Here is a 26,832-nt window from a genome sequence, read left to right on the forward strand (position 1 = left end):
ACTTCGACACCAAGCCTGATATACCTTCATCAATATCATTGATAAATATACAAAACAACAGTGGACCCAACACTGAACCCTGTGGGACTCCACTAATAACATTAGTCCATGAAGAGCAGCACCCATTGATTACCACCCTCTGTCTTCTCCCACTTAACCATCCTTTTATCCACTGTAACAACTTACCCTTAATAGCATTCTGCTCCAATTTGTACACTAGTATTCCATGCGCAACAGTGTCAAAAGCTTTCCTGAAATCCAAATATATGATATCAAAATTATTTTTCGCATCCAGTTCCTTTGTAACCACATCATAATATCCTATCAAATTTGTCAGACAAGACTTTCCCTTAACAAACCCATGCTGTGTCTGAATTATTGCTGCAGTCTTGTCTAGATGATCCTGCAATGCATCTTTAACCAGTGACTCCATTATTTTACCCAGAACAGAAGTTAAACTAACTGGTCTGCAATTACTTGTCACCCTTTGATCCCCCTTTGTGAATTGGGGATACATTTGCACATCTCCAGTCCGTGGGGACCTCTCCTGTGTCCAAGGATGCTCTCATAATTATGGCTAAGAGTTTGCTTAGTTGCTTTGCCACCTCCTTTAATATAAATGGATAGATCCCATCCACCCCAGGTGCCTTTCTTATGTTTAATTTCAACAATTTCTCCTCCACTTTGCTCTCAGTTATTACAAAATCATTAAGCACCCTGCTAATATTTGATAACTTTCTGCCATTTTCAAACTTAATAACTCCTCACGTGTGAATGTAGATGCAAAATACTCATTCAGTTTGTTTGCTATCTGGGCAGGATCATCAACAGTCGAACGATTGATATGAAGTGGACCAATCAGATTCATCCCCTTCCTTTTAGAGTTTATATAAGTAAAGAAATCCTTTCTGTTTTTCTTGGCATCCTTTGCCAAAGATTTCTCGTAATCTGCCTTCGCCTGCCTAACCTCCTTTGTGACCTGATTACAGACAAGCTTATATCTGCTATAGGATTCTGAGTCGCTTGATAATTTATATGCATCCCATGCATTTTTCTTCTCTGTCACGAGTCTCATTAGTTCATTTGATAACCATTTAGGCCTAAACAATACAAGGCCTAAACAAGAAATATTGTTCACACCTTGAACAATATTTCTTAATAGGTATGAAACTTTTAGTAGCTTCCACGATTGATTCCTTGAATTCCCAGTTAGAATTTACTGTGGGTAACATTGTCAGTTTATCCCACTGTACAGAATTTAAAAACTGTCTGAGACCACTGTACTCACCTTTACGGAAGCAAAAACCCTTTCCTTTACCCCTGATGGTAATTATATCTTTAAGTAAATCCCACATCAGTACACTGTGATCACTGCCACCTAGTGGTTCCTTTATCTTCAAATTCGTAATACACGAATGATCACTGCTGATAACCAGATCAAGAGTATTACCCTCTCGTTGCCTCTCGAATATGCTGCTGTAGAAAACAATCATCCAATAAATCCACAAAAGTCTTACTAGTGTGTGTGAGTGACCAACCCACAAGTTTCAGTTAATATCTGGGAAGTTAAAATCCCCCATTATAAGACATTCTGATTTACTAGCCCACTCCATTTCTCTGTACAATTGTTCATTGTACTCCTTCGAGTCATTAGGCCTATAACACACTCCTACTCTTATTTTTGCTTTTGCAGTGCTTATGTCACACCATACTGACTCAGCAGTGCACTGTTCATCTTTATCAACTTGATGCACTTCTTTTGATTTTGTTTTTCTTAATTAACAGCATGACACCTCCTCCCTTCCTATCCTTTCTGTACATGTTGTACTCCCCAAATTCCAATTCTGCCTTCCTAATATCAGTGTGACACCACATCTCTGATATCCCAACAATATCTGCCTTTGATGTCTTGACGAACACTTTAAATTCATCAAATTTATTTACTATACTTCTAGCATTGGTATACATGCAAGCATACAAGCACCTATTCCTAGTTACCCTGACGCATCCCATATACCCACCTGTATCACGATGACTGCCATCAGTCCCTGAAACCCCCAGCACCCCTCGCTCCAGGTTGCTACTTATTCTAATAGAAGTTGTGCAAGAATCACCTTTACCTCTGCCTGCGGCTACTTTTAACCTTTTAGTCTGTGAATCCCCACAAGTTAGCAGTTTTCCGACCCACCTAACACTGCCTCGATAGCATCAGAAAATATTCCTGCACCCTTTCTATTATATTGTTCTCTTTCATGCAGTCTTGGGTTGACTCTTGAAAGAGATAGTTGTGTGTTATATGACAGTATTGTGTTTTTTTTTTTTGTAACATTTACCATGATTTAGTTTTTCCATATTTCTTTTTCTGTGGCGCCTCCGTAGTCAGGTGGGCAGGAGCAGCAGTGCGTAGCACACGCTTCTTAATTAGATCGGGGCTAGAGCCTGTGCCCATCAAATACGGAAGATACGGAAAGGTCAGAGAATGACCACCGCATATCCCCGGAGCAATATGGCCTTAGTTGCTAATGCTCCTAAAAACCAAATAGCCCCCCCCCCCCACCCCCCACTTCTCCTCCAACCCGTGCACGGTACTATGTACTATAGGTTTTGATACCTTTCGTGTTTGGGGGTTTTCATAAAAAAAAAAAAAAAAAAAAATTCTTTCTGTAACTCTTGGCTATGTTACTTATATTTCTTATCTTATATTCATTATGGTTTGGCTTTTTCAGTGGCCCTAGTCCAAAAAGCACTTATTTCACTTACCTTCTTTTACTTTTATATACTGTGTGTGTGTGTGTGTGTGTGTGGAGAGAGAGAAAGAGAGAATTATTTATGTTCTCATTTGCTAATAAAATACTTCTTTGTTTAGGGACTGAGTCATCTTCATGCAAATAAAATTATTCATAGAGATATAAAAGGCCAAAATGTGCTTCTTACAGACAATGCAGAAGTCAAATTAGGTAAGAGTTTTATTTTTCATTTTAATTATTGTGTGTATGTTCAAAATAGTTATTGATATTAAAAGTAAAGAGAAGACCCCTATTGATTTAGGGCTCCAACTTTTGTTTTTTGCTGTAGTGTGATTGTCAGCCCATTTAGATTTCTGGAGGTTTTCGTGATTAATTTGTTAAGGGCAATCTTGTCTGACCAATCTGATTGGTTACTATGATGCAGTGACAGTGGAACTGGATGCAAAAAATAATTATCATAATCTTATTCTTGGATATCAGGGAAACTTTTGATACTGTTGGACATCAGAAAGTTCTGTATAAATTGGAACAGTGTGACATTAAGGACAAGTTACTGCTAGGAATAGTGGAAGAAGACAAGAGTGGTTATTAATGGACACTATTCTTTGTGGATTAATGTTATTAGTGTATTCCCCCCACGAAGGGTTAGTGCTGGGCACATTGTTGTTTTCTATATTTATTAATGATGTCAATAAAAGTATATCAAGCTTAATTTATAAGTTTGCAGATGATGCAAAGATTGGCTGGGAGTTTAATGACAATAATCAAGGTAAGCTACTGCAAAATTAGAACCTCGGGCTGATAAACAGTAGCTGAAGTTTAACATTGACAAATGCAAGGTAATGCATATGGGTAAAAGAAATCCCAGATTTTCCACCACCCTGTGTGATACTACACACAGGGTAGTGGAAAATGAAAAAGTTCTGGGGAGTAATTGTACAGGCAGATATGAAGTTTTCTGAGCAGTGCAGACAGGCCGATAGGGACAGCTCATGGTGTTTTTGTCAGTGATATACAGGAACTTTGCTAGCAGGGATAAGGAGGCGATTATACCATTGTACAAAGCAGTGGTTAGGCTGCATCTTGAATACAGCATACAGTGTGGTGGCACCTCATTTTAGGGAGGATGTAGATCTGTTGGAATGGATGTGGAGAAAGGCAAAGAGATTGGTGAAGAAAATGAAAGGGCAATCTTACCAAGAAATGCTTCAGTTCTGCAAATTGCTGTATCTGGAGACTAGGCACTTGTGAGGTGATCTGATTTGAGGTGTTTAAAGTTTTTTGAATGGCTTGAGCAAGCTCAATGCTGATGGAATTCTTCCTCTTGCTTAGACTGTACATGTGTGAGGGAACACAAATCCAAACTGAGGGAGGATGGTTGCATAGATAGAGGAGCAGAAGTTTGCCTTCAGCCAGTGGCTGTTTGATTGTTGGAACCCACTTACATCTGTTGGCTGGTTTGAATAAATTCAAGTGAGAACTGGACAAACCATTGCAGGAGATAGGTTAAAAGGGATTTTTTTTTTTTTTTTTTTTTTGGCTGATATTGTATAAGCTTGTTTCCTTGAGTCATTTGTCACCACTAGTATTAATAATTCATATATGTAATTTTATTTTGTACTTGTACATTCATGTATCATTTACTTTGTTTGCTGGAACCAGTTTGGGAGGATATTTACATCAGTGAATATTTTATAACATCATATTCTTTCTTTTCTATTGCTGAGCACTTCAAGGTTTAGAAAGATAAAAAAAATACACACCCAGTGCATCTCATTTGGAAAGATTTAGAGATTTGTTTGACTGTGTGAATTTTTCTAGTTCTCTCTTGTTGTTGTGTCTGGTCTAAGTAGAGTATATAAATGTGTACTATTAAATATAGGTGTAGATACGCCATAAATAGCTCTTAAACAAAAACTACAATCTTAGTGTAAAGGCATCGTTTCAATTGTATCTCATGTGATCATCCTTCAAAACGAGTTACCACATAACTCATGAAGATCCAGGCGGCACCACCTGCGTCTTCACAATCAAATATAGTTTTTGATTGGATGGTGGTGCCCACCGAGAATAAGTACTAATAGCCTTCTCTATTAGTGAAGTGTTACTTATTTGAGGTAGTGCAGTACATGGTAACTCGTTGCGAAGGATGATCACAATATGAGATACAGTTGAACCAATGCCTTTACACTACGATTGTAGTTTTTGTTTAAGATCTATCTATGGTGTATCTACACCTGTATTTAATAGTATAATTTTTAAGTTCTTATAGTATTATGCCTTGTTGCTTTTATATTTATTATAGTATAAATGTATACTATACTTACTCCACTGATTGTGGAGTGGACAGAAGGACAATGCTCCTGAAGATATTTGTGATCAGGGCAAGCATAAAGTCTTATAAAAAAAAGTATTGTTAGATTCCCAATTTTATACACATGGATTGGCTGTTGATTTTGCCAGGCGCATGTCCAATGGATATGTATAAGTTGTCTTGCAAATATCCACGTAAACTGAATATTTGTTTTATTTTTTGAATGATATTAATTAGTGTTAGCATTTCGAGATTTGAAATCTTTTTAATGTATGTTTATCTCTAATCATGAAATGTAATGCATATTTGATACATAAGGATTAATTGGAAAGTGAGGTTACTGAAGAACATCTGTATCTATCCGAAAGAATTCTGTGAAATTTGCACCCTCATAGAGCTATCTGGTTGTAATGCCCTTAGTGATGAATAATTTAAGGGCCGAGATATCGGTCATATGCTCTGATAACTGTGGTAGAAGAGGGATAATTTGAATTCCCTTTGACTATGCTTGTGTTTCTCATAGTGAGATATGTTATGATTGCTTTAGTTGAGGTTGCTCTTGTTACTAGTCCTCTTCCATGCGTGTTATGATGATACCTCCTTTGCCTTACCATGCCTCCTTTAAGGCATGGTAAGAACTCCAGCTGGCCAGATTTCATGGTCAAAAAGTGATTCAAACTCACTAGACTTGCCATGAATGTTAAAGGAAGCATAAGTAAGATTTTGGGGAAAGCTTATTAACTCTACTAGTAATTATGACAGAAATGAGAAGGCCACAAACTTCCATTTTACTGTGGTACTAAGGAGAAATATACTGATGAAAAAATTCAGAATCTTCTTTTATCCTGCCACAGCATTTGCTGTTTGCATCTTGCCATAGTGAGGACTGGTTTGGAAAATGCTCAAATTTTATTATTATCTCTTTCTTCTCCTAATTATTGTTATTATTATTATTGGCACATGATGCAAGGAATCAAGCTTATAAACATCAGTCAAAAAAACCCTTCCCATATCACTTTTCTACTTCCAATAATTTGTCTAGTTTTTCCTTGAATTTATTCAAATTGCCAACCTCTACAACACCAGATGGAAGTCTGTTCCAACTGTCAAACACCCACTGACTGAAGGCAAGCCATCTCATATCTGTCCTGCAACATCCTTTCTCAATTTGAATATATGCCCACCTTGTGTGTAATATCAGCAAGAGGAAGAATGCCATCAGCATTAAGCTTGCTCAGTCCATTCAATGCCTTAAAAACCTTGATCAGATCACCTCACAGGTGCCTAGTCTCAAAATGCTGCAATTTGCAAAACTGAAACTTGTTTTGATAAGACTGCCCTTCTACATTCTCTTCACCCTACACTTGTAGCTCTTCTCTACACATGTTCCAGCAGATCTACAGCCTTCCTAAAACGAGACTCAATTTAATGAGTTGCTTTTGAAATTGGTAATCCCTCTTTTATTCCTTGTGTTGAGATCTGTGTAGGTTTTTTGTCATTTATCTTGTTCAGCTTTTCAATCAATATTGAATAGTTTCAGAACTATTGCAACTTGTCCTATTTGGGATTGGAATAGAGTTGTAAGATTTCTTATAACAAAAAACAGAAATTGGGATGAATTCTCAGTTTTTGATGTCTCATTTATCCACCTGCTTGAGGTCTTGTTATTTAATTATTCAACCCTATAAATACCAATCATATAATTCTTTTTGGATGTTGTTGATGTTTCTATTTTCTACATTTGCAATACTTTTTTTTTTTTTTTTTTTGATACATTCATGAGAAAGCCTTCTTTTTTCCATTGTTTGAATCCTATCCCTATTGAGCACCATTCAGGTTATTTTGCATTACGATTCATTTTAATTTTACCCTGCTTTCTGTTTAATCACATTGCAATTTGTTTTTCTCATTTGAACTTACTTCGTCTCATACTGCATGTTTGCTTGGATTCCCTAACAGATTTGGTTGGTATTAAAATATATTCTTTTAATGAGTCATTCTGCCTGCTGAATTCTTTGTTTTAATGTCATGCTAATCACCAAGTTTATAATAACATCAAATTGTTCATGACTTGATTGCTTTTCTGCATATCCATATGTAGTTAATTCCTAAAGAAATGGAATTCTCTTGTCTTCTGCTTCAGTGAATTCTGTGTCACTGATGGCCAGCACATCACTTTCCCTTCATTATTTGATTCTAGTTTTACACATTTTTCTTACTATGTGGACATTATATAGAAGTTATCTTTTTGTCACTGATTTCTTGCTTTTTTTCTTATGCTTTTTCACTGTGGAAAGCAACCACATTTTTAAAACATTTTTTCATATTCCATTATTTGGAAAATTAAATGCACAGGGCATAATCCTTATGGGTTTTAATAATTAATTACATAGTATCGGTGTAAATACACCATAGTTAACCCATATATTTGAACTACGTATGTAGCGTAGAGGGCATCGTTTTAATTGTATCTCATAATGTGGTTGCCTTCACAACGAGATAGCTACTATTGCATTACTTCAAATAAATAATGCTTCTCTAGTAGAGAAGACTACTGTTATTTATTTTCAGCGGTACCACCACCCAGACGATCGTTTCGAAGCTGTGCGGCTTCATCATCAGTGGGCGGGCATGTACCCAGGTAATACAACAAGCCATCACAGTTGTGAAGTTATATCCACATTATGAGAGATGCCAAAAGGGTGTGGTGGTAATGTATTTAGAAAATTAATCAGGGTGGTGGTACTGCTGAAAATAAATAAGTCTTCTCTACTAGAGAAGCGTTATTTATATGAAGTAATGCAATAGTAGCTATCTCGTTGTGAAGGCAACCACATTATGAGATACAATTAAAAGGATGCCCTCTACGTTACATACGTAGTTCAAATATATAGGTTAACTATGGTGTATTTACGCTGATACTATAGTTAAATATTCCATTATATACATCATTTGCATTCCAAATATTCAAATGCAATATGTTCACGCTGTGCATAGATGTATTTTTCTTTTCCTGTGCCATGCATGCTATATAGGAATGAAATTCTAGGGAGTTGCTATCCTTAATGCTTGTTTCATAAACTAATACTAGTTAAGTTTTTTTTTCGCCCTTTCCCACAAGTTTAGGTTTTCATTTTTTAAACTATATCAGATTTGAACTTAACACACTGTCTGCTTCTATGAACAAAAACATTCCTTTGGTAAGAGATTTTATGTGTTCACTTGAAAAAGAAAGGAAAAAAAAAAAATGTTAATAAACAACAAAACCAATTTCAATTTTCTCTTAACACTAGTTTTATTTCAAAGTTTAAACAGCATGTCCATAGCTCTGGTCACATCAGAACCTGCCAAAACTCATCAAGTCAAACAGTGGTTGAAGTAGTAATGGTAATAAACAGGGATGTGGTATATGAATTGAGAAACAGCTATTAAGTAAAACTGAAAAACAATGTTACTTTGTAGGCTAGCTTATTTCAAAGGCTTTTTAAAGTTCAGGAGTTAACTTTTTCCTTAACTGTGATATGTGAAAAATAAAAACTTCATAAATTAAGGAAATGAAGAGTGCACATACAATACCTATTTCATTTTACGTGTGCATTGTATATCAATATGTATATATTAATATGTTCATGTAGTTCTGTATTGTTATTGCTCTATATATATCAGTATGTATTGTTCCAGAAATAATGTATATGTTAGTTGATTTGAGTATACTTGAACTTGCTGTTTCTCAGTAAGCAAATAATTAAAACATAGATCGTGAAAGTTAAGGCATTTCCAAACATAAAAGATGCTTAGAAGGTGGTTTTTTGTGACGCCTGCTTACTCGTTAGGATTTATTCTATTCAGTTTAGATAGCTTGGTGGACTGAACACTTAAGTATGGATTTTTTTTTTTTATTTGGGATGTAGTGATAGCTCAGATCCATGACATTGAATTCTTTATCTGTATATTACCATTGTGCCTTACCCGCTATGGCTGATTACAGTTATGTCATGTGGCACCCATTTGTAAAAGTATGTTCAAATTCTATTAGTGATTTGGGGAAGTTCTTGAAGGGATTTTCAAGTGACAGTAAGTTATATAATCATAGGAAAGTGATTAAGATTTTTACCCCACATGCTGGAAACTTGCCACAAACAAGCTGTTATTCCACACATGAAACACTGCCAGCTCTTGGTCCAAGTTGCTTTCCATTATAAAAACCTCAGTGTACCATGATGCCTTGGTTAGTGTGTTGGAGGTGAGGAGGAAACTATGCTAGAGGAAAATGTCATGAGCACCGCTTGCTTTAGGTTGTACTTTATTTCAAGGCAGAACTGGTAGTTTAGTATATTGCCTTAGTGTTAGAGGAGGCAGAGGAAATTGACTAAAGGGCACATAATCCCAAATTCGTATCACTCCATTGTGGAATGTGGGCTTATGTTGATTTAATTTCAAGTCAACTTCAAAATGGTGCTGATTAGTAATGGCAAATGATTTATTCAAAACTATCCATTTCCACAACAACGGATCGAAGCTTATTCCAGCAGTCAGCCACCCGTTGAAGTACATATGTACTTCAACGGTTGTACTGCATACTATATGTAACATATGTACTGCAACTATCCTTTCCTCAATATGAATTTATGTCCCCTCATGTACATAGTCTAAGCAAGAGGAAGAATCCCATCAGCATTGAGTTTGCTCAAGCCATTCAAAACCTTAAAATTTTGAATCACCTTGCAGGTGCCTAGTCTCCAGATGCTGCAATTTGCAGAACTGAAGCCTGTTTTGGTAAGACTATTCTTTAGTTCCCTTCACCAATCTCTTTTCCTTTCTCTGCACCTATTTGTGCAGATCTATATCCTTTCTAAAACGAGGCTGCCACACCTGTATGCATTATTTGAAGATGTGGCCTAACAATGGCCATTGTACAGTGGTATAATAAATTCCTTATCCCTGCTAGCAAAGTTCCTATATATCATTGACAAGTTGTCCTGTCAGCCTGTCTGCACTGCTCAGAACTTCATATCTGACTGCATAATTATCTTTTCCCTGGTCCTTTTCATTTTCTACTACCATGAGTGTAGTACCATATAGTTACTGCTACCCATGTGCAGTACAGTAACTCCCCGACTTAAGTAATACTTGATTTACAGAAATTCGACTTTATGTAAGTTTTTGCTGGCTGGTGCAAACTTAAAAAAATCATGGAAATGTATTTTGCATCCTGTAGGAATAAATGGAGGTATTGTGAAAATATAATGTGAGCCCAATAACACTTTTTTTTTTTTTTTTTTTGTAATTCATTCCAAGTCCTTGGATGTTGAAAATTTTGCAATATTACTAAGCTGTTTATCTCTCTAAAAGGTCATATTTATAATGGAAATGAAATTGAACTCTCCCTTTCATTGTTATCATATATTCCCGTTATAAGAAAGAATTTTGAACAACTTAGTGATATTTTTCTAAAGCACGTTTCTGGAGGTCATAACCATAAAACAAAAACAAGTTGCACTTTCCAGTTTATTGGGCTTTTCTGTTCTTTTTCTTCTTTATCTTCGCCTTCTTCCCATGTTTATATGAGGGTGGCATTTTTTCATCCTTAATTCTTTTCCTCCATTCCTCCCTATCTTGTGCTTCCTCTCTCCTCCATCCTCTCTATTTTAAATCCTCTGCCACCCTGTCCTTCCATCTCAGCTTAGGTCTCCCCCTCTTCCCTATCACCTCCAACTTTTCACACCTCTTCCCCACATACTCCTCACTTTTTCGTTCCACATATCCAAGCCACCTCAACCTAGATTCCTGCATTTTTTTACTCAGAGGCCCACCTTAACCATACCTCTGATGTTGTCATTTCTTATCCTGTCCTTCCTAGTCACACCACACATCCATCTTAGCATCCTCATCTCTGCCACTTGCATCTTCTTCTCCTGGGCCCTTGTAATTGCCCATGTCTCAGCACCGTACATCAATGCAGGTCTAACTACAGTTTTATACATTCTCCCCTTCGTTCTACAATTTACTTTCTTATCACACAGCACCCCACTCATCTTTCTCCAGTTCAGCCATCCACATTGCACTCTATGCTGTATTTCTGCACTCAATCCTCCATTCCTCTCAATGTTTGATCCCAGATACTTAAATTTCGAAACTGATGGTAGCTTTTCCTCCTGCAGTTTTATAGAACTCTCATCTTCTGCATTCAATGCCATATATTCTGTCTTTGTTCTACTTATCCTTATGCCTCTCTGTTCCAATGCTTTCCTCCATTCCTCCAATTTCTTCTCTACCTTTCCTTGGGATGGTTCGCACAGTACGATATCATCCACGAACAGCATACTCCACGGTGCTCTACTCTTCACGTCTCTCACCAACATATCCATTACCAGATCAAACAGATATGGACTGAGAACTGATCCCTGGTGCAGTCCAATTACTACAGAGAACCCCTCAATCATGCCTACACTACTCTTAACCTGAGTCACCGCTCCCTCGTGTATTTCCTTCACAAGCCTTATGAACTTTTCTGATGCACCCTTCTCCCTCATTTATCTCCATACCTCTTGTCTGGGCACTATTGTATGCTTTTTCCAGGTCTATGAACACCATGTGTAACTCTACTTGCATCTCCCTATACCTTTCCATCACCTGCCTTAAAGCAAAGACCGCATCTGTTGTTCCTCTTCCCGGCATGAAACCAAACTGTTCCTCTCCTATTTCAGTCTCCTGCCTTATCCTTCCTTCCACAATTCTTTCCCAGATCTTCATTGAATGAGACATTAACTGTATTCCCCTGTAGGTCCCATATTCTTGCACATTTCTTTCCTTTCCTTTCACACCCTTTCCTTTATAGATTGGCACAAGTATACTTTCCCTCCACTCATAGGGTACCCTCTCCTTCTGCCACAGTTTTTCTGTAAAGTCCCATAGGATATCGATCCCCTCTTCGTCCATACTCCATACCTCTACTGGTATCTGATCAGTACCTACTGCTTTTCCCCTCTTCATTTTTCTGAGTGTACTTTCCACTTCTTTCCTGCCTTCCACTACTCTTTCATTTGTCTCTCCATCCTTGCATAATGCTCTTGGGTTTTCCTCATTTAATAACTTCTTAAAATAGTCTTTCCACCTTTCCTTAGCCTTCTCCTAGTCCTGTATCACCACTCCCCTCTCATCTTTTATATGTTTTATTGATGACGTCCTTTGATACTTTATCTCTCGCTTTGGCTATTCTCATTAATTGCCTATCTCCATCTTTCCTTTCCAGTTCCCCATAGGCCTTGTCCACTGCTTTTGCTATTGCCACAGCCCTTTTGCCTCCTTTTTGCTAATTTATATGCTTCTTTGTCTTCCTGGCTACCTGTTAAATCCCATCTTTTCTTCATCTTCTTTTGTTTTATCACCGATTGTACTTCCTCATTCCACCACCTCCTTTCCCTCTGGCGCACCCCCTTTCCTTATGTTTTCCCCACCAACTCTTCTCCAACTTTCCTTATGACACAACTCTTTATAACTTCCACCACTCTTGCATGTCTTCCGGTAACTTTATTCCTTTTAGCACCTTTCCCCTAATCTCCTTCCTCAAACCCTCCTCTTTCAATCTCCACCATTTTATCCTTTTCTCCCTCTGTCTTGAATATTTCCTACTTTTGTCCTCTGCAACCGCACAATCGACCACAAGCAATCTATGTTGTGCAGACACACTTTCTCCGTTTATCACCTTGCTGTTCCTCATTTCCTTTAGATGCCTCCTATGGCACATGATATAGTCAATCTGGCTTGTCCTTTCCACACTCTTGTATTTTATCAGCTGGCTTTCTTTCTTTTCGAAGTAGGTGTTAACTATCGTCAGGTCGAATGCCACTGCGTGTTCTACTATCCTCTCCCCTTTATTTCTTTCCCCAATACTCCATCTTCCCATACACTCTTCCTTCCTCTCTCTTGCTTCTTCCTAAATGTCTATTTAAATCACCCCCAGCAAAAACCTCTCTTTCTCAGGTATTTCCATGACCACTTGATACATTTCCATCCCAAACACTGTCCTTTTTTTCTTCCCTGCATCCTACTTGCGGGGCATACACACATATTATTGTGGTCAAGTGTCCACCCACTTCCAGTTTGACGCTCACAATCTTATCACTCCTTCTGTTAACCTCACACACTCCATCCTTTTAACTCCTTATCAAGTACAATACCTACACTATTTCTTCATCTTTCATCCGCTCCCCTAAAGAAAACTTGCAACCTTCATCGAGCTCTTTTGCTTTATTTCTCTTCCAACTTGTCTCTTGTAGGCATAGGACCTTCACTCTTCTTCTTTGCATCAAATCCACAATCTCTCTACTCTTTCCATTCATCGTCCCAATATTCAATGTTCCTATTCTAACACTTTTCATCCTCTTCTTCTTCTGTAGCCGGAGTAACTTCTTTAACCAAACCCATCATTTGTTTGGTAGCCCTGACCCTTATCTCACAGTTGCTGGGCGATGTAACTGCGCATCGCTTATGGGGGTATGCCCTAGCCGTTCCACATCCATTTTCCATCATTCTTTTGTTTTGGCATGGTTTTTTACCCCGGATGCCCTTCCTGACGCCAACCCCCACCATTTATCCGGGCTTGGGACCGGCACCTACTGAGGCTGGTTTGCTCCTCGGTGGCTGGCTTGGGCTTTTCTGTTAATGCATCTAATTATAAATGGGTAGTAAACTATCTTATTGCATTTGCAATAATACCGATAACTGCAGTTGTGTGGGTTTTTACACTATTATGGTGACATGTGTTCCTCTTCACTGACATCTTCAATCGTATAAAAAACAAATTTTTAGAAACTATTTATGTATTACAATGATGAAGGGAAGCAACCAACGGAAAGTGCAAGTGCTGGTAGTGCCAGGAAACGAAACAAAATTGATTTAGAAATGAAAATGATTAAGAAGTACGAAACAGGATAAAGTTTGTCCTCTATTGCAAGAGAATTTGGTCTCGCTGCTTCAACAGTGAATACTATTTTAAAGACCAGTACTTGTATAAAAGAACATGTCAAAGGATCAATGTGCTTAAGATCAACAGTGATCGCAAAACAGCATTCAGGTGCTATATCGAAGATGGAGCAGCTGTTAATAATCTGGATGGAAAATAAGATTCAGAAGCGAGTGCCCCTGAGTTTAATGATCATTCAAGCAAAAGCAACAGGTATTTATAAAGATATTAAGGATAAGTATGGTGAACCTCGACCCAAGTTTTTGGCAAACAATGTGTGGTTTAATAGGTTCAAGCTTGTTGTTTGCTATTCAGTTTTTAGGAGCATTGGCAACTAAGGCCATATTGCTCCGGGGATATTCGGTGGTCATTCCCTGACCTTTCCGCATCCTCCGTATTTGGTGGTCACAGGCTCGAACCCCAGTGTAATCAAGAAGCGTGTACTACGCACTGCTGCTCCTGCTCACCTGGCTATGGAGGTGCCATATAGGTTCAAGCATCGTGCTGGTTTCCACAACGTTAAAGTATGTGGTAAAGTCGGCAGTGCCAATTCTGCAGCTGCAGAGAAATTTTGTGATGTGATGGAAAAATTATTGATGAAGGCGGCTATTCAACGCAGCAAATTTTTAATCTTGACAAGACTGCTCTGTATTGGAAAAAAATGCCAGATCGAACATACTTTGCCAAAGAGGAACATACAATGCGAGGTTTCCAGGCATCAAAAGATAGGGCCACGCTTTTGCTTGGGGATAATGCAGCTGGAGAATACAGATTAAAACGTGCTGATAATCAGATCAAGAATATTTTTCTCTCTCTCTCTCTCTCTCTCTCTCTCTCTCTCTCTCATATTGTCTCTTTAACATCTGCTGTTGCAGCTGTAGGAATGGTCATCCAGTAAATCCCCAAGAGTTCTAGTGTTTATGAGTGCCTAACTCAAAAGCTCCAGTCAGTATCTGGAAAGATAAAATCCTTATAAGATATTCTGATTTATGTCCCACTCTGGTTATCTCTATCATTGTTCATTGTACTTTCAGTCATTAGGCCTATAACTCACTCCTATTCTCATTTTTGTTTTCTAGTGTTTGTCACTAAATTTACTCAACACTGCATTGGCCACCCATGTCAACTGGATGCACTGCCTTAGATTTTGTCATTCTTTACTAAGAACATACCCCCCCCATCCTTTCTGTATACATTGTACTTCCCATATTCAAATCCTTATCTGAGTGACACGACATCTCTGATATCCTCACAATATCTGCATTTTATGACTTGACCAGCATTTCAAATTCATCAAATTTATTTACTATGCTCATAGCATTGGTGTACATGCAAGTATACATGCACCTGTTCTTATTCTTAATTGCCCTAACACATCCAATTCCCTGTAGCCAGAAAATCAAGGTACCTTGATTTTCTGGCTACTGCATCTTCCAATAGAAGAAGTTAAAGAATCACTTTCACCATTTTATGCAGCTATTGTTAATATGTTAGTATGCGTATCCTCCTAAGCTAGCAGTTTTATTAAGCACAATCATTCTGGGTTATCTGTATGTTTGACCTGATAATAGCTGAGTCATCAGGGTCAAGAGCACAAAAGCACACTTGCTATTAGTGGACCATGGTTCAAGCCCCCATGACTGCTGAATACGGTTAATGATTGTATTTGCTGTCAAAATAATGTAAACTCCTCTGACCTGGTGGTTGTGCTGGAGTACAAACAAGAATATTGGTTGATATAATGTGATATGCACAGAAAATCTGGTATTTAATTGGTTATAATTAATGCTTAACATAAAAGTAATGTAATAAGAACAGTTTTAGAAAAAGAAAACATTCCAGCTGCTAATATAGTCTGTCCATATGAAGTATTAAATAAAACTGTGCATTCTTATTGAATTCTTTTGGAATTATAATTTATGTTTAATTGATATTTATAATAAATAATACCAATGTTTTCTGGGGGGGAAAAGGAAAAAGAATTACTCTAGCAGAATTTTTTTCCCCCTGCCTTTTTAGTTGACTTTGGTGTCAGTGCACAGTTAGATCGTACCATAGGAAGGAGAAATACTTTCATAGGAACACCATATTGGTATGTTTTTATTAGATCTGCATTCTGATATGAGAATGTTACAATTTTAATTTATCAAAAAGTTTTATTTGTAGATGTAAAAACTTTCCTTTTTTTTAAAGGATGGCGCCAGAAGTAATAGCCTGTGATGAAAATCCAGATGCAACTTATGACAACAGAGTAAGTAAACAGAAGATTTTAAGTAACAAATAAAATATTATATATAAGATAGGTTCATTAGAAACCCATTTAAGGATATATTCCTGTAATCTGTTACTCTGATTCACACAGAGTTACCTTTAGTATTATGACATGCATTTTATTGTTTTACAAAATGCATGATGTTTTCTTTATAGCATTCCATTCACTCTTGATGAAACTTAGTCATACACAGGTCGCTTTATTCTGACCTCTTACTGGAATTATCAACATCCCTTCTGTTTTTATTTATTTTAGAAGTCCAAATGTGTAAATTTGCTGGGGAAGGGAGAAGACCTAGGAGGCTGTGCCACCACTTACTGCATTCCACATAATTACCATCTTGATTGGGTTTGCTATATAGTAGAAATAGATATCTTCAGTATCTGTGATGAATTTCTTCTGATAACAGCTCTTTGTGCCCAAGAACTGCATAATAGTGTGTTGTTTTTGTGTGGATAGCTATCAAATCTCAGAATATCTGATACTTGATAATCTCTATTAGTTGACTTTTCCTCTTCATGCATCAATGCTATAGCTGTTGATCCTATTTGGATGGTAGTAGCTGAATGGAAATTGGTATTAATATACATTAACAAGCTTTCTTCTCTTAAATCAAACTATGTACACAGTTTCTCTTTTCACCCTTTTAATCTGTTTTTCATTACTTAGGGAGGTCAGTTTTGAAAGAGAAACTGTTGAAGATATTTCTTTTGCATGGTTATACCTTTCTGCCAAATGGACTATGTCATATGCTAACACCACTGTGTTTGCATAAATTTGTCCAAGTGGCTTTTCACTTTATTTTTGAGTACTTTTCATCCTTTTAAACTATTATTAGTTGCTTGGGGGGTTAATATTGATTCCTGCTATTTTTTTTTTTTTTTTTAAGAGAGAGAGAGAGAGAGAGAGAGAGAGAGAAAGAAAAGGAAAATTCTGTTAAGAATAAATTGTAGTTCTTTTGATGGTAACTTTTTTACCACAGTGTATAAAAAAAACCTCAGCGATATATTGTGATTCCATTTACTAACAACATATGAAGTGCAATATTTGAGTTAACTTTCTGATCAATAATAACAAAAATTGTAATAATAATTCCATCTGCTCTGCTAATCAAAAAAATAAGTAAATAAAATAAACCACAGATGCTATATATTTTAATGTGTTTAATACTCAGAAGAGAAATGTGAGTGTTGCTATTGGGTTTTTAATGTTTTCTCAGTGTTCCAGACCATTAATTCCCCTAACAATTATGTTCTTAGAGTCCTGGAATTCAGGAAAAGGAATAGCCTGGAAAACGTTTTTCAACAAAACAGCAATGTTTACATCTTTTCTTTTTTGTAACATTTGTCAGCACTGAAATGGATTTAAACAGTTATCCTGTAAAGTTTCGATATCAGAAATATTCTTTCTCATTGTAGTTGAGAAAATTTGTGTATTCTCTGTTGACACAAAATACCTATTGATCCTTTTTTTTATTAATTAAATGAAGCATTTTACCTATTTTAAATGCTATGCTAGTGTTTGAAAATCTGAACACAGCTCTTCAATGAAATATACCTCACATCCATTTACTGAAGATGTATTTCTCAATATATTGAATGTGGTGTTTAAATTTTATTTGACCATTAGTTGTTAAATCTAAAGGGCATGCTGATGTAAATCTTCCACTTGATTACCAAAGCAAACTAAATCAGAAGGGGCGCCTCCGTAGCCAGGTGGGCAGGAGCAGCAGTGCATAACACACACGCTTCTTGATTAGACCGGGGTTCGAGCCCGTGAGCCACCAAATATAGAGAATGCGGGAAGGTCAGGGAATTGACCACCGCATATCCCTGGAGCAATATGGCCTTAGTTGCTGATGCTCCTAAAAACCAAATAACAACAACAAATCAGAAGGATGATTCTGACTTATTCATAGATAAGTTGGCCCCAGGTGCCAAACGATTTTGTGATCAAGTGTCTTTGCCTGTAAATTAGCACTCTTTCTTGGTGAAATATAATCGTTTCCTTATTTTCAGCATTACATTAACACTCAATTTTTTCAGTAAAGAAAACACTTTACTAGATCAGAAGGAAAAGTAACCTTTCTTTTGTAATTTTTTGTTTTTTTACTAAGAATATAATTGTTAGGTCATAAAGGTAGCACTGCTTCTGCCTCCACGTGGCAGGGCCGGTAACCCGGAAGGGAAAAGCTCTCTCCCTTCCAGGGCGAAATGGAGCAAACTGTTCCTAAAACTCAGAAATCCACTGGGTGCATAGATGACCCTTGCAGGGTGAGAACAGTTGGAGACTGATTTTGTAGCAGCTAAACGTCAAAAGACCGACATAGCCAGAATCAAAACTCCAACTTTCCTTATTATTCACTCAACCCAAGAACAACCTATTGGCAAATTCTTGCCATTTCTAGTGCAGAAATACCAAGAAAGCATAATAGGTATCCCAAAAACAGTTTGTCACTTAAGATCAGGTGACTTACTGGTTGAAGTTGCCACTGCTCGACAATCTGAGCAACTACTGAAACTAAAAACATTTGGAACTTCTGTTACAGTTTTACATGTCTCCCTGAACATGTCAAGAGGTGTCATCACCGAATGGGACCTCATGAACGTGTCAGATGAAGAGCTAAAACAGGAACTACAAGACAAAGGAGTCATAAATGTCAGAAGAATAATGACAAAGAAGGATGGCATACTAGTTCCTACTCGAAACGCAATACTCACTTTTGATAACCCTAAACCACCAACAGCGATCAAAGTAGGTTATCTTAATTGCCGTGTTAGAGCATACATTCCAAACCCCTTATGCTGCTGCAAGTGCCAGAAGTTTGGGCACTCACAGACAGTCTGCAGAGGATCAGCTGCCTCTGCCACATGCAGATCCACTGCACACATGAATACCAATTGCACAGCTACAACACTTAGTTTTCCTAACTGCAGAGAAGTTCATCTGGCATTTTCCAAGGAGTGTCCCCTTTGGAAAAGGGAAAAAAAATGCACAGCAGTACAAAAGTGAACACTTTGTCACATACCAAGAGGTCAAAAAGTCCTTTCCAGTCCTGAATGCTAATAAACCAACTTATGCTCAAGTAACCAAACCACAAATATCAATTGCAACCCAAACAGTGGTAACCATACCACCAAATGGATCACTATCTGATTGGGCGAGGTCGGTATTGACCACGGTTCCACTCAACCAAACAGCAAGCAAGAAAAGTAAAGAAATAAATACGCTGATTACTGTACTACCAGATGCCATCCCTCAGGAAAATGCTATAGTACGTACTTCTCTTGATGCAAACCAAACAGATAGCATGGACTTAGAAGATAGCTCACAGCAAGATGAGCAAGTATTAGAACTATTCACCGACGAGGATATGGACACGGGGAAAACCACCCTTTCCAAAGAAGGGGAAGGGAAGCCTGAGCGAAGCAAACTTTCAGCCCCTCGAAAACAAATCGATGGTTCTACTAAACCCAGATAATGCTTACATTTCTGCAGTGGAAATGTAGAGGATATCACAGCAATTTAAATGACATCCAAGATCTCCTCACACAATATGATTCTATCGCCTTCTGCCTACAGGAAGCCAATCTAACCTCACATATAACTGTTTCTCTCCGGAACTACATTATTCATCAGAAAGATAAGTGTTATAAACAATCTGGAACATGGAGGTATTGTGTTGATAATCAACACTCAAATACCCTCTAAACCATTCCCATTGAAAACAAACCTTGAGCCAGTTGCAGTACGAGTCAGTGTTAATTTTTACTTGACTATCATCTCACTATACTTACCCCCAATCAAAATATAAGCTTCACTGACCTAGAAGAACTAGTGGTACAACTTCCTCAACCCTTCTTAATCCTAGGAGATCTCAGTTGTCATCATCCTTTATGGGGAAATCAAAACATGGACAAATTATAGAAAATTACTTGACCAGCACAATTTGATTACTCTCAGTAATGGCACACACACTTATACACATTTACCTACAGGATATACTTCAGCTATTTATGTGTCTCTATGCTCAGCATCCATATATCCTCTATTTGGATGGACTATTCATAGCAATCCACTGGGTAGTGACCATTACCCAGTGATAAGTCAGATTGAAACAAACATCCCCCACTTGGGAGATCAAAATTGAGAGTAGGAGTGTGCTATAGGCCTAATGATTCTGATGAGTATAATAAGAAAATGTACAGGGAAATAGAGTGGGCCCATAAATCAGAGAGTCTTATAATGGGGGATTTTAATTTCCCAGATATTGACTGGAATTTGTGGGTTGGTCACTCACACACACTAGCAAGGCTTTTGTGGATTTATTGGATGATGGTTTTCTACAGAAGCATGTTTGGGAGGCAACTAGAGGGAGTAATACTCTTGATGTGATTATCAGTAATGATTCTTCATGCATCAAGAATCTGCAGATAAAGGAACCGCTAGGTGGCAGTGATCACAGTGTGCTGAAGTGGAATTTACTCAGAGGTAACTGCCATCATGGGTAAAGGGAAGGGTTTTTGCTTTTGTAAAGGTGACAACGGTGACACAGGAATTCTCTGTCTCAGAGAATTCCTTCTCTGAGACAGTATTTAAATTCTATACAGTGGAACCAACTGATGATGATGATGATACCTACAGCAAATTCAAAATGGGAAGCATTCAAATTATTAATCTTGGAAGCTACTAGCTTTTCACACCAACAAAGAAATATTGTTTAAGATTTAGGCCTAAATGGATGTCAGATGAACTAATTAGACATGTGACAGAGAAGAAAAATGCGTGGGATACATATAAATTAACATGTGACACAGAAGCCTATGATAAATATAAGCTGGTCTGTAACCAAGTTACAGAGGAGGTTAGGCAGGTGAAGGCAGATTACAAGAAATCTTTGTTAAAGGATGCAAAGAAAAACAGCAAAGAGTTCTTTACTTATGTAAACTCTAGAAGGAAGGGTATGAATCACATTGGTCCACTTGATATCGATGGTTCAACTGTTGATGATCCTGCTCAGGTAGCTAACAAACTAAATGAATATTTTGCATCGACATTCACACATGAGGAGTTATTCAGGGAGGGTAATGCCAGAGATGTATTCAACTCTGGCAGTAAGCTAGATAATCTTGTAATAACTGAGAGTAAAGTGGAGGAGAAATTGTTGAAGATAAACACAAGAAAGGCACCTCAGGTGGATGGAATCTATCCAATTATATTAAAGGAGGCGGCAGAGTAAATAAGCAAACCCTTAGCCATAATTATGAGAGCTTCCCTGGACTCAGGGGAGGTACCCATGGACTGGAGATGTGTAAATGTGACCCCAATCCACAAAGGAGGATCAAAGGCAAAACAGGTAATTACGGACCTGTTAGTTTAACTTCTGTTCGAGGGGAATTAATGGAGGCACTGGTTAAAGAAGCATTGCAGGATCATGTAGACAAGACTTCAGTTATAGCTCGGACACAGCATAGGTTTGTTAATAGCAAGTCTTGTCTGAATAATTTGATTGGATACTATGATGTAGTCACAAAGGAACTGGATACAAAGGATAACTTTGGTATCATATATTTGAATCTTAGAAAAGCCTTTGATACTGTTGCACATGGAAGACTGCTGCACAAATTGGAGCAGTGTGGCATTGGAGGCAAATAGCTGCTATGGATAAAGGGATGGTTGAGTGGGAGAAGACAGAGTGGTAATCAATGGACAATGCTTTTCATGGACTAATGTTATTAGTGGAGTCCCTCAGGGGGCAGTATTTGGTCCATTGTTGTTTTCTGTACTCATAAATGATATTGATGATGGTATATCAGGCTTAATGTCCAAGTTTGCAGATGATGCAAAGGTTGGCAGGGTTGTTAATGACAGTACACTGCTGCAACAGGATCTAGAAAAGTTGAGCAGATGGGCTGAGAGGTGGCAAATGAAGTTTAACATTGACAAATATAAAGTACTACATATGGGAAGCAGTAATCCCAGAATAACGTATCAACTCTGTGGTACCACACTGACAGTGGTAGAGAATGAAAGGACCTGGGGGTAATTGTGCAGGCAGATATGAAGTTTTCTGAGCAGTGCAGATGGTCTGCAAGAGTAACTAGCTCATGGTGTCTTGTCAATGATATACAGGAATTTTTCTAGCAGGGATTAGGAGGTGATTATCCCCTTGTATAAGGCAATGGTCAGACCACATCTTGAGTACTGTATACAGGTCTGGAGTCCTCATTTTAAGAAGAATGTAGAGCTGCTGGAACGAGTACAGAGAAGGGCAACAAGATTAGTGAATGGAACAAAGGGGTACTCTTATGAAGAAAGGCTTAAGTTTTGCGAATTACAGTGTCTGGAGACTAGACACCAGCGAGGTGATCTGATTGAGGTGTATAAAGCCTTGAATGGTTTGATCATGCTCAATGCTGATGGGATTCTTCCTCTTGCTCAGAATAATCTCCTGAGAGGACATAAATCCAAATTGAGAAAAGACGGTTATAGGATAGATGTGCGGAAGTTTACTTTTAGCCAGCGGGTGGTTGATTGCTGGAACAAACTTCCATTTGTCATTGTAGAAGTTGATAGCTTAAATAGATTCAAGGCAGAACTTGACAAACATTTTGGAGTGAGTGGATGGGTGAAATAAGGGTTTTTTTTTTTTTTTTTTTGGCTAATGCTATATAAGCTTGCTTTCTTGCATCATGTGCCAGTGCTAATGTGCTGGTGTGCATAAAATAAACATTTAAAAAACAAAAGCAGCTAGGATTTCTTAATCTGGGATTGATAAATTCTTACAGAAATGAAACTATATTTTATAGTGGATAAAATATTAAATTTTTGAATTGAAATATTTGTTAAAATTTGTTTAAAATTTAAACAGTTTTAACAATTTTTATTTCAAAGATTAAATTTTAAATTGTTAAGACAGTGTTAAACAATCTCCCTTTTACAGTAGCATCTTTCGACGTAAGGTTTGAACTATTTATGTGAGAATCATCTCGACCTGACTTTACATTTCCATATGCTTTTTATACTATATTCTTGCTAATTTACTTTCAAATCTTTGTCCTGTGATAAAAATGTACTTTTTGGCAACTTTGTTTGGACTGCTGTCTACTGTTGTATCATGTTGCTCAAATATTTTTTTCCCCACAAGCATAAACTTTTACAGGAAACCATTATTTGTGTTAGTTTAAGCAGAAGTGTATTTTTGAATCTTTTGTTATTGTATGGCTATGTTGAAAAAATTTCTTTGGTACTAATCTTAAATAAGGAAGGGGGTAAAAAAACTTCGTTTTTTCCTAATTTATCACCAAACTTCTATACTTCACTGTCAAGTTTATTCGTTAAAGTTACTTTGCCCTTTGTTTAATCTACAATTTGTGTGGTTGCATTACACTTTCAACCACTCAGTCCTGTAACCGAATTTATTTTTAGGTTCCAGTTCGATTTTTCCTTCTCCCTAAACTATAGAGTAATTTCTCCCTTTCTACGGAAATTACTGATATGAGCATAGAACAATTTCTTTTTGGACTGAATGATGGAAGATATAGTATCTTGTGATATATGTAATTTTATTTCATCGGCTTGATTATTAATGAAGGAATTCCAATTTCTGAAATTAAAAATAAGCAAAAGCTTGTTTTTAATGAAATTTGCTTTCTTTCAAATACATAATGTCTTATTATTTGATGAAATTGCTACTAAAAACTAGATGGTCATAATCAAGTGATTAATAATCGATTATTACAATAATCAAAATAATTGATTTTATGAAAATTAGTCAATTATGGAACTGAAAAGAAAACTGAAGGAAGGAAATGACAGTGGAGGGATTTGGTTTGATGTTATCAAATTAAAAGTGCCGCTATCACTTGGGCAATAGTTCAAGATATATATTGAACTATTGCCCGAGTGGTATTGTCGATTTAATAATCGACTAATTTGGATATATTTGATTATGAAAATGCTATAAGTGTTTATGGCTTGATTATGTCCATCACTTCTAAAAATCGAGACCTTTAGCTTTTAATAATATGTATTTCTTATTGCAGAGTGATTTATGGTCACTGGGGATTACAGCATTGGAAATGGCAGAGTCACAACCACGTAAGTCATTGATACTAGCATCTGATTTGTTTGTATGGATAGTTGTGATGTATTATAATCTATTATAATCTTATTAAAGTTGTTTTGAGTAGTATATTGCTTATGTTACAGAAATTGACCTCTATGATTGATAGTGTGGTGTGGTCACTCATTGCTGCACTCATATTTACTGTTTTGAGAACAGATACCTTCATTCATTTGGTAAAGTATTTGTTCTGTTTCTGTGGTGAAGCAGGAGAACATTGAAATCATTCTTCCCTTAAGTAATTCAGAAGTGCTGAGATGCTGTATATCTATTTTGCTGTCTGTTTTTTCCTTAATTAACATGTTAAATTGTGTTCCATAAGTAGTTTTAATAGTCCTAGTAACATTCATTAGCTTATTTTTTTAAATTTACCTAGAGATTTTGTAAGTTATGACTTTATATTCGTAGAACCTTTGTATCAGTGATTTTGGTACAAATATTGTATCTCATAAATAACTTGTAGTGCATGGTAGTGGCAATTGTAGTGTTTTTATTGGTGTTAATAAGTGGCTCAAAGGTTCTAATCACATAGATTGACATATACTTTTTTGTTTTTAAGCTAAGAAATTTTATTATCTAGTAAGGTTATATTAATTTATAACATCACAAATGCGATTGTATAGTTTAATATATGTAACAAACTTTGTAGCCTAATATTTTATAACTTAAACTTGCTAGCATAATACATATTGTTGCATAACCTATGAATAGAGTAGTGTTATTGTATTTAGGTTTATATTATTAGTTTAATGTATTCTCAAATTAAATTGAATTTAAATGGAAATCATGCCTTGCATTTGAGGAGCAGAGAAAAGGTCTGAGTATTGAGTGCTGAGGCTTGGAGGAGGCAGTTCTTTTATGAATCACAACTTACAAAATGTGCTTCTTGTTTCATGTTTGCCAACTGCCTGTAATGGGACATTGTACAGCCGGGGGGGGGGATGTCTTTGTGTGTGAAGAAATTAGCATGAACTGTCATTCTAATGGGAATTTGTGAGCTTGAAGAACAAAATTGAAATGGAGCTCATCATGCTCTCAACTGTCCACCTCAACACCAATTTCTGCATCAGACAACACAGTCGCAGTCCCCAAGCAGAATTTGCTGGTACCATGCTTGATCATATTTGCTTTTATGTAGGGCATTCATAGTTTTGATAGATGCAGAGTATTTTGTTGTAGTGTTTTTATATTCTAGAAACTGCTATTCAGTTGAGCAAAGTAATATAGATACGGGATTTTTGTGGAAGATTGTGTGAAATTAAGACTAAAGTTTAGGATTTGTAATTCAAGGGAGAGAAAGAACCCTTACTCAGGTTGATTACTTTAGGGAAAGAGTTACCAACTATGGAATTAGAAATGGGAGATCTTACCTGATCTAGTAACGTCATAATCTTCTTGGATATGGCTTTTGTTGATCATAGGACATGTGTGGGCTTCTTCATCTTACGATGATTTTTCTGGCTGTAGTCAGTGGTCTGAGCTGTTGTAATTTGAACTGGTTGGAAAACTGTCTGCGTGTGAGGAGGATGGTGAGTCTTGATATTGTTTTTATGCATAATGATTTTAGTTTACCTGTGTTAGGTACTTAACTTCTTTTTTAAAATGGCCTCAATTTTCCAAAGAAAACTTGTAAATTGGAAACTTTATTAGCAATCTAAAAATAAAAAACCAAGCTGTTGTTATAAATAGGTAATTACAGTATGCAAATAAGTTGCATAATTTTAAGGCAAGTTTTCTTGCATTTTCCTGAAACTTATTTATGGTTTGCTGCAGAATTTGTGTATTTAAAGTTTATTTTTAAAGTTTTAAATATTTCTGCTATAACTAATATTGTTATGTAAATAAATGGTGCCTAAAATCAACCATAAATATTGGTCACATCAACCAATTAAAATTACATTATTTCTTGAGGAAAAATCTCTCCCGATTTAATGTGGATTCATTCAGCACTTTTTTATATCCCTGATTAGCACTGCTAATCAGGGCTATAAAAAGGTATAGCTGTACTCGTTTGGAATTACAAGCCACATGAGTCAGTAAGTAAGTTCTACACAGCCCTGAATATGTCCTAAAATGTAAGAAGTAAAAATTGTATTTGCATGGCAGTTTTGTTTCATTAAGAATACAGACAAAACTCAAATTTTTCTGTTCCGTCATAGGAGTGGCAAATAAAAACCATGAGACATGATGATGGCCACACGAACAGAGATGACTAAGGAGGAGGTGAAAATAGTGTTTGTGAAAACTGAAGCAGCATGTTGAAAGTGTGCAAGTGAAATCTTCAAATAAGAGGTTTGCTTACAAAGTAAACTTCTTGTAAAGCTACAATCTCTTGCTTGAGGAATCATTTTCTAATGGTAAAATCCAGGTTTGAAGACAACATCTAAAACTTCCTTCCCTGCCAATCTG

The 26,832-nt window shown here is 36.8% G+C and overlaps 1 protein-coding gene across 1 annotated transcript in view; it reads left to right on the forward strand.

The window, feature by feature from the left end:
- The window catches only part of msn (serine/threonine-protein kinase msn), a 555,676-nt gene that overhangs the window by 261,742 nt on the left and 267,102 nt on the right, over positions 1-26,832 (forward strand). Inside the window, 4 exon segments of the mRNA XM_090377310.1 lie at positions 2,867-2,957; positions 16,046-16,118; positions 16,220-16,277; positions 24,344-24,398. Of these exon segments, the coding sequence (XP_090233436.1) occupies positions 2,867-2,957; positions 16,046-16,118; positions 16,220-16,277; positions 24,344-24,398 (277 nt within the window).

The sequence above is a fragment of the Mastigoproctus giganteus genome, chromosome 1, assembly GCF_048544385.1.
Source record: "Mastigoproctus giganteus isolate SK-2022 chromosome 1, ASM4854438v1, whole genome shotgun sequence".
NCBI classification, from domain to species: Eukaryota; Metazoa; Arthropoda; class Arachnida; order Uropygi; family Thelyphonidae; genus Mastigoproctus; species Mastigoproctus giganteus.